The following is a 10,094-nucleotide window of genomic DNA, read 5'->3' on the forward strand; positions in this document are numbered from 1 at the left end:
AAAAACTAGTGTAAATATTTCACTTGATTCTTATAATGAAAATATGCAATCTAATATTGGATTAAAAAAAAAGATGAAATTAGTTCTTTAATTATTATTTCAAATGTATGATTTATGTGAATCATAAACAATAGTAAAGCATAAAAAAATGTGTACAAACACGACATCAGAAAGTACTAGTGGTAATGCAACAAATAAAAATTTGGTCATTAATAAGCAAAGGTAGGTAAGAATCAATTGCCTCCTTTTCATCATCAAGTTCATTTCCTAAATTTTGTTTTTATTTACAAGCTAATTTTATAAATTTCCTTACATCCGAGGCATTAGCCGGGTGGAAAGAATATGGAAAAATTATAATGTGCTTACCACTAAGGTACATGATCTACTAACCCCTCTGATATTCATAGTTCCATCAGAATCTTGTTTTAATGCAAGTAATATAATATTAGAAGAAGTTGTATGAATGATGAAACTCTAGAGATGTGCATACGCCTAAATGATTGGTTTGATGATGAAGACATACTACAAGATTGAAAAAGACATGATACTTCAACTAATAGATCATTAAAAGATATAGTGCAAAGAAAGATGGAGGTAGAACTTAAAGAAAAATTTGAAGCCAATATTTTTTTGAATATTTAATTATTATATAATATTTTTAATATTATTATAAACTTTGAGTTTTAGTTTTATTTAAAAGTTATTTGTGATATTTTCTAATCCCATTGCAAACTTTTAATTTCAATGTTATTATACGACTTTATTCTAATTACATTGTAATTCCTTTTTAATTTAATTTTATTATTTCATATATGATCAAAAGATTTGTTCACTACTGTTCACGAACTGGGCTTCAAGCCCAAATTTTCATGGCTTTAGGCCAGCTTCAAGCCAGGCCATTCAAATTTTGACGAAAGCCAAGTTCAAGCCCAATCCATGAACAAGTCCAATGATCAATTATAAACGTTAAATCTCAAATGAAATAAATTTTAAAATTTTTCTTTTTAATTTTTCAAATTTTCAGCTTTTACTTAGCAAAAAAGCCAATAAGCCCATGGGCTGGGCCCCTGCCAAGCTTCCCTCTTCGCACATTCATGCCAAGTAGGCACGGCCCGCTACAATGGAAGCGAGCACAACCCGCATTACAGCTCTACGTGAGGACCTAAAAAAGGATGGACCAATCATAGGTTGGATAGTTGAGTAGATAAGTACTCTACTGCTTCAACAGCTGATTTCCAAGTCTGGGGATCAGACGGTTAAACCATGTGAACCATGATCGAATAGCTAACTGGAGTTTTACCAATGTTCCTCTGGTTGTGTTTGCAGTTGGTTTGGTTGAATTTTGCATATTTTACGACCAGACAGCTGAGCATTGCGCAGAAAATTCAAGGGAACCTATAAAAAAAATAAAACTCGAAAGACAGATGTGCATATATTCCTATTAGATATTTAAGAGTCCAACTATGTTAAATTTGAAATATTTGCTGCACATAAAATCAAATTTTTACAAAATTCATGCACCATAGATTTTGCCTTTATTTAAATTCTTTTTTTTTTTTTGTCATTTTTCCTTTTTATTCTCAATTTGGCAGATCCAAACTAACACTGTTCAACATCCATCTGGACTTCAGAATATTGAGAGAGAGAATGAAAATCTAAAATTTTGCAAATTTGCAACTCTATCAGTTTAATGAAAGTGAAAAGAAACAACTGCTTCTAACTCGATTATTTTGCAAACAACAGTCAGCGGACCAGACCATCAAGAATATCTGGATCCAGTTTCGGGAGAAAAGAAACCCGGCCAACTTGTTTAGCCAACTCACCAGTTACTCGATCCATGTACAGCATGTAAAGCCCATTCCTACTTTCCAGGAGTTCTAATGCCTTACGGGCGTGAATAACTGACCTCACCCATTCTTCAAACAGTTCTGTCTCACCAAATGTAAAATAGTATATGAGATAGTAAAGAGATTCACGTAATGATAAAATATCAGGAAAATTCGTATGGTACTTGAGTGTATGGGTTATCCGAGTTGAGTGCATTCCATATAATATAGAAACTAGATGACATAAGAGAACCCTTTCCAGATCGGACCTTATCCACTTCTAAAACCTTTTTGAAATGGGTGACAAGACCGCCAACAGGTTTGACTGGGTCTTAAGGTAGAAGCTATAAGGTGGGTCACATGATATAGAATCATGACAAAATGGATCTTATGAACTGCTAAATATAAATTTGAGATGGATCATCTAATTAAGAGTAAAGTTTAAAGCACAGAACTTACTGTTTTCAAAACCTTCATCAGTTGTCCATGTTTGGGTATAATCCGATATCAGAAACTCAGTAAGCTGGATCCTGCCATCCACATAGATAAATCAGGCAAAAGGTAATGCACAGTATTCAGATTGCAATGAATCTGTCCTACCAAATGCTGAGGTGAAATATATTGTATTATCTCATAGAGTTTAAAAGCATTGAGACTCCTAGTAAGCTTCCTATATGAAGTGGTCGATATGATTATAATAGTTTCAAGGACAGAGATCAACCTTCCCGGTCAAAGCATCCAAAATGATTTCAAACATTAAGTATAAAGCATTTTCCTTGCAAGTATGGAAATATTTTAAATTTCCAACTGCAAGTCCTATTACTTGGTAATCCAATTTATACTTTATAGCAATATCCAATTCATTACTCCAAATGACACCGACTGAGTTTGGCACAAGTAGCCACTTCATTGTGTTAAAAAAAGTCTAACCTAAACATTCCTAAATCAAGCACACATGCCAGCCAATACCACAAGTTCAACCCAATTTATTATATCATACATGATTTGTGTTTCTAACAAGGCCAAATACATGCATAAATGCATATAATGAGGAAATTAATCACTATAAACTTAGCAACATTGTGAATTGTCATTTAAATAGTTAAGTGCTGATTCATCACCCAAGCCTTATCCTTACTATATGGAGAATTAGCAGATATTTTCTTCTGGCTGATAACTTAATAAATCCATTCAGGAAACAGACCACAAAGCAAAGCAGAAATAAACGCCAGCACCCATTATAGAATTTATAGAAACTTCAGTAAGTGGATTAGAGTCCTTTGATTTCAGCTATAGATATTTTTTTAGCATAATTCCAGGCAATTACCCCTACTACGCCTCATTAAATGGGAAGAATTCTATATAGATCTTTTGGAAAAGGCCTATCAATTGGACCCAATTCTTCTATTGACCAAAAGTGGAGACTCAGATTCTCTCCACTGCATGAGTATATTCCCAGTTAGCATTGATAAACACAAGTTCTCTATTGATCGATACAAGAATAACAAGATTCACATACGTATCGTAATTTTTGCTGACCGAAACACCTTTTTTAAGGCTTTTCTAGTAACTTAGTTTATCAAGTGATACCCTTAAAACCGACCCCCACCCCACCCCCCACCCCCCCACCCCCAATGAAAATATAAGAATAAAAAAGTAAAAAAAAAAAATGTTTAAGAGTATCAAAACATTCGATATACGCATGTTCGTGCGTATCAGGTGTATGGATACTTTGAACCTTAATCGTACTTGATATCTTGTGTATACATGTAATATATTACCCTAATCACCAATATCAATATGCTTTGAATCTTGATGGTACGTGATATCTTATGTATACATGTAACATATTACCTAAAGGGTTATACATTAAATCAACCAATATCAATGCTCGGCTAAATTTGCTAGCTCTTTTAACTAGCATTTATGAACATGGTAAAGACCTTTAGAACTTAAGACATGCTAATGCTTTGTTCCGTATTCATTTTTTCCATGATCTATGTATTAACTTATGTAAAGTTATCAGTAAATAAATGAAGCTGCTCTTTTTCTTTTCTTGCAAAAAAAAGAAAGGAGTTATATATTAGGCAAAATAAATATCCTTACCATACTTAATCTAACAGTCGGGAAGAAAGTATTGACAACCCAACAAGCTCCAAACTGGTGCATCAATCAGATAGCTACAAATCTTGGCGTGGGCAATATATTAGGTCGGAGCCATTTGATAGTAGCTACAGTGCAACATGGGTCAGGTTGGGTTGAGTATTTGTTTAATTTTGAATAGGCCCAACCCCAAACCCAAGCCCTATTTAGCTGAAATTCTCCAAATTGGGCAACCCAGCACCTCCATTCCAATCTTCATGAGAAACATGGAAAGTGGTGGGGACAAAACACATCTGTAGGGCACCTTTCCAGACAAAACAAGAAACACCCTTCTATAAAATAATGCCATGCATACACTCAACAGTGTCAAGGTGTCAGATGCAGTAAATTTATTTTATTAGTAACCAGTATTGCTCAGCTAGCAAAGCCCTAAATAGGGGATATGATATATGAAGTAACCAGTTGGATCTCTCACAACTGATCACAATAAACAAAATTAGTCATGTCTTTAATTCAGCTACGCAGCTAAGTTTTTAATACAGGCTTCACCAAAACATTCAACTGCCAAAAGATTAATTAAATATCCACAAGTGTTCACACAAGTAACTCATTGTTGATATAATCAATTTTTAGGGTACTTACATCATAAACATACAGCTGTGCATATTAGGGAAAGCACCATCAAAAGGATCCATGCAAAGCAAAGTGTCCGCCAGTACAGAAATCCTCTGAGAAACCATAAGCATTGCACGTTGGCCAATGTATGACTCCCGTCCAAGCTTACGAATTAAGTGTTGAACATAGAATTGCAGATCAGAACCAGAATTAGATGATTCTGTAACCAAACAATTTAAAACACAATGAATAAAAAGAAATCAAATGGAAAAAAAATAGTGCAAATACAGAAATACTACAGTACAAGCCCAAAATAGTAGCAACAATGAAATATGAAACTCTCCAAAGATTAATCAAACTAAAATGAGTATTTGAAAAAGTATGGATCCCACCACGGTTAACAAAAGAGATCATTTAAGGAAATCCAGATAGTCAAAAGACATGAACAACTTTATCCATTAAGAGATGCTAACCAGCTGGCAAGAGTAAATAAGCAGTTTATTTTGTCTCTTTGAATACGGTTAAGTCCCCCAGTCAGATATCTTCACAGATGTATTTACAAAGTAATTTAGTATTTGTCAGACAAATCACGGATGTCTCTCCAAGAAGCAAGAATAAATTAAAATATGGTCTATTAAAGGCTTAGTATGAAAAACTATGGTAAACATATTCGCTTCTAGAATACAGATAGATAATGGTGCAGAGCACCACACCAGGGAGAGCTGTGGTAAATATGCAGCATTGTCCTTGCAATATCTGAGTTTCATCTCTGTTCAAATAACTAACAAGTCATAATATAGTCATTACTTCAAATATGCACACATAGGAATGTGAAAATTCCATTAATTTAAGTATATTTACCATCTTTCTGTGAGGGGTCACCCATTCTTCTGACCAATCGCATAATCAATTTATTGATAATCCCTTCAATAGCTTCTTTATTGTTGCCTTTGGATAGCAAAATCTCTAGTGAAGCTTCAAAAGAAAAAATAGATATTTAGAAAAGATAATTTCATGAATCAAGTATAAAAGATACTTGATAAAAATCTGAAGGTTTAAAAATTATAGTATGAAAGAATGCAATTGTAGATATACAATTATGAATACAAGATCCAATATAGCACCCCTGCAAGTCTATGAAAACAAGAAAATACCTTGACAAGCCCTTGAGCAAGATTAACTAAGATGCCTTTATAAACGTGAAGAGGAATGAAATGGATAAAATTTTAGGGGCTAACTTGCTAAGAAGAAAAAATCTGAACTTTTTTCTCATTAGAAGTGAACACATACTTTACAGCATGAATTTGTAGTAAATAATTTACAGAACTTCACACCTATAGTACCTAGATACCTCTGCATCAATGCCCAGTTGGGTTGGATACTTCAATTTCAATTTTAATGCAATTTTGTGTATGACATCCAGCAGTGTCCTTGATAATATCTGACTATAACCTCTGTTCTAAAAGATGTGCAAGTGTAGAGCTAAGGTGCAAGGGATTTCTAAAGCCTAAGATGCAAGGTGAGGCATAAACCTGAATAAGGTGGATTCACTTTTAGGAAAAACAAAAACAAAAGAAAAAAGATAGATGAACAAAAATATGAAAATCTAATTTACAAAAGAAAACAAAATAGTTCAAAAAAGCTAATATATTTATTGGTGTTACTAACATGAACGTAGTAGCCTTGTACATTCATCTTTCAAGTCCTACATAGGCTAAACTGTTTAAACTCTAAGCATAATAGATACAACCTACAAGTAGCAGCTTACATACTCAACATCAAATTCAATAATAACTCATTATAAGATGGCAACATTGTAATAAGTCAGGTGAAGTACACCTGGGTTTAGGCGAGACACCCAACAAAATAAGTCTTGCGGACCTTTGAGCCAAAGAACGAACACCTTTTAAAACACCAAATATGATAGGTATATGCTTACACATGAATGCAATCCAAAAAGTATACACAAATAAATAACGACACAAGATGCAGTTCAAACTTGCCAAGCTCGTAATTAAAACAGTAATAATGTCCATGGAGCCAAGACTAGATAGTAAGGATTCAATTCTTATAAAATATAACTTTATGTGCACCTTATGGCCTTTCACTAGGTAATGAATTTATGATAAGTTTGAATATGTAGTAAAAAATGAACTCTAACATGCATCTCACTAAAGAAATGGACAGGAAAATTGTATGGTGATAATTCTCACACTATCATAATATGGTCAATATAAATATAAGCTGAAAATTTTATAGCCAATCAAGCCGGAACTAATGAAATTTATAGATTCTAATCCTGGTTTTCTATGGAATCTTTTGTTTATACAAAAGCATAACAAAAGAATTATAATTTTTTATAGTAAAATAAAATTTCATTAGAAAAGAAAAATGCTACATCCTATCCAGGTGTTAAGGCAACATTCACGGACCAGGTAATATGTCAAAAACAACTCAATTACATATCCAAACAAAACAATCCAGATTAGACATTTGAATCCCCAACACTTTCCCAATATTATCCCCAAGGTCTTCTTTGGTTACTTGTCAAAATTCTGGTAAAAAATTATAAATTTATGAATAATTAAAAAAATCTATCAAAAAGATTTTATCTGTTGAAAGGAAAAAGTAGAAAAATGACGATAAGATAATTTAGCTTAAGAAGATAAAACATAGTAGCTAGTAAGAAAAATGACTTTGGCTTTATGTCACGAAGACTGAGTTATCTGGTAATAGGCATAGAAAGGGAACCCAAAGAGATAACACGGAGGGTTTTATCGTAAGGAAAGAGTTAAATGAAGATAGGTTGATTCGACTAAGGATCAATTATGAGGCACTGACCAGCACAGAGTACCTCAATGAGACATAAGAAAGCTTCCAATCACCAGCACGAAGACTGAGTTATCTGGTAATAGGCATAGAAAGGGAACCCAAAGAGATAACACGGAGGGTTTTATCGTAAGGAAAGAGTTAAATGAAGATAGGTTGATTCGACTAAGGATCAATTATGAGGCACTGACCAGCACAGAGTACCTCAATGAGACATAAGAAAGCTTCCAATCACCATAAAGGTACCCGGTTACAAGACACAATAGGCCCAAACCCAATCTATAAGTGGGTATAATTGTTGAAGCCCCATGGCATATATTGTTGTTGATGATGTCTATTGACAAGTCTAGAAAGCATAAGTCTTAGCTTATTAAGAGAATGTGAACAATGTAGAGAGGTGCATCTAGAGCCTTGTATGACTAATAAATACAAAACAAAGATACAAGACAGATAATAACCAGAAAATTGCATGGAATATGGTGAAGTTAACAAATACCATGCATAGACTAAGCATAACCTAAGATTAGGTATGTTGAAATGGATGTGAGGGAAAAACACATTCGTGGAATCATGGGAATCTAAGGCTAGCTTCAATAGGTGACAATATGAGGAAAGAATACATTCATGGAGTCATGAGAATCTAAGGCTAGCTTCAATAGGTGACAATATGAGGAAAAACTAAACTTACATGGTTCTGTCATGTGTATCAAAAGACCAATTAAGGGCTGATTGTACCAGTGAAAATCAGTAATATGTACTAAGTTTAAAGCTCTAAAATGTGAAAGCCAAGAAGAGAAATGAGAACCTATGGTTTAAAAAAGAAATGGCCTTAGAAAGAAGTTGCCAGCTAAGAAAAATATGCTTAGCTATCCTCAAATTGTTAATAGAGAGTTTGGTTCAGTTGAGTAGATGATAAAAAAACTTCTGAAAGACCTCCTTTAACTACCACTTAATGTGAGAAATAAAGTTCCTTTATAATCAATTTTAACCAAGACCCCTTAAACCAGCTTTTGTTTTACAATCAAGCATCTCATGTTGACAGAATAAGGAAATTAGTTTGACTTGTGGTTGATTGCATATCTACTATATTTTTACTAGATACTATTGGTTGTGTAATTCTAATGCTAGAGCTAACTGCACAACCCCAACTATTTAATTATTTTCTCTATATAAATTTCATAAACTGTTAGTGGAATAGATTATGCAACTTCAGCATATTTCACAAAATTGTTAAATTCAAATTAGAAACTGGAGTATTATTAACCAGAACACTACCTAAAATGAAGTCTACAGCTTGATGTGACAAATTAGCGAAGGAGGTGTCATTTAGCTGCAAAACAAAACTGAAGACTGAGGGCAACATAAAGGGAGGAAAACAAGACAATATTTGGACATACGTGATTAGTGGAAGAAAAGTATATTAAACAAAACTTATGAACACTGACAGGGGAAACAGAGTCGCAGAGCTCCACCAGAAAATCAACTGAAGTACTTAGTTGCTCTATCTCATCTCCACTGTTTGAGTCTACAGTTATCACCAGAAACCACATAAAAGGAAATTATCTAAAAGGTTTTCACTAATCCCAACTCCTAAGAAACGCTATGTCAAAAATGCAGGAGGGAAAACAATTACTAGTTGAATTCATGGAATGTCATGTTCTTGTACCCAAAATACGTCGTACGCGTACAGAATCATCTGGTTTTCTCCTCCTTTCGTTCAAACGCACTGAAGAAATAGAAGGAAAAGAAAATTCAAGGTAAGCATCTCAGAAGAAGAAGATAACTGAAGGAAAAGGGTAAAAAATAACAAAACCTTGTCTTAGAAATCTCCGACGCAAAACCTCATTGACTCGTTGATCGGAGTCATATTCCAAATGCAATCGCTTAGGATTCAATTCCCCCAATTTATCAAAGAAATAGCATTTACATGACGCACTCTGCGGGAACAAATCGTACTGTATTCCATCTGAAACAAAGAGAAGAGAAACTTCCAAAGCCAATGCTCTCCTATTTCCACTGAAAGAGCTACGATGGAGAACAAAGAGATAGATATTTAAAGGAAACCTTCAAGTTCTTTAAGTTCTTCCTTGAGCCTCAAAAGTTCCCGTTTTCTTTCTTTCGCCTGAAACTCCAGAAACGGAGACGAGATTAAGGTTTTCTTTGATCGAACTGAAGCGATAGAGGAGGAATGAACCAAATGAATTCCAAGAAACCTTTCGCTTCCATCGTTGAGCGTCGGGTTCCGAATTAGAAGAAGATAAATCAGAAGATGACTTCCCGAGTAGCTTCGATCGGACGAGTGCGATTGCTACAGCAAGTTTCAGCGACTGATCCGACTCCATGATCTCCTTCTGTGTTTTCTCCATGGTTCTTCAGAGTTCAGAGTGCGTATTTCAAGAAAACTGAAAAAGGCGCGAACCTTTTCAGTTTCACGAGGAGCGGTAACTCGGGCGGACCGGACAACCACGGCCAGAGTAATGACCGGTCTGAGTTAGGCTTTTTATTAGGGGGCAAGTCGGGCCGGGTTAAGTTAGATTGAGGTCAACCCCGACCCCTCCTTAATCCTCATATGAACTCTCCTAGAGGATCCAGCTGTAATCCGACCCAAATGCGTAAAATAGATCAGTTAGGGTCCATCTCAATGTCTCATAAAGTCATAAGTAGTTGAACCCGTTTCTAAATTCGGATGTGGATCTGGACTAGGGTGGATCTGCCCATGTA

General features: G+C 34.6%; 1 protein-coding gene across 1 annotated transcript; it reads right to left on the reverse strand.

The window, feature by feature from the left end:
• Nucleotides 1-1,568: 1,568 nt before the first annotated feature.
• Nucleotides 1,569-9,745, reverse strand: MPS1 (multipolar spindle 1). Its single transcript, XM_088956610.1, has 10 exons — nt 9,587-9,745; nt 9,438-9,495; nt 9,187-9,339; nt 9,040-9,099; nt 8,819-8,898; nt 8,649-8,703; nt 5,406-5,519; nt 4,572-4,764; nt 2,286-2,356; nt 1,569-1,928 (listed from the first exon to the last, which is right to left on the reverse strand). The coding sequence occupies exons 1-10, from the start codon at nt 9,737-9,739 to the stop codon at nt 1,744-1,746; spliced, it is 1,122 nt and encodes a 373-aa protein (XP_088812736.1). The 5' UTR covers nt 9,740-9,745; the 3' UTR covers nt 1,569-1,743.
• Between the last annotated feature and the right edge of the window lie 349 nt (nt 9,746-10,094).

This window comes from Nelumbo lutea, chromosome 8, assembly GCF_056320005.1.
Source record: "Nelumbo lutea isolate HS-2025 chromosome 8, American lotus-T2T, whole genome shotgun sequence".
Taxonomy (NCBI): Eukaryota; Viridiplantae; Streptophyta; class Magnoliopsida; order Proteales; family Nelumbonaceae; genus Nelumbo; species Nelumbo lutea.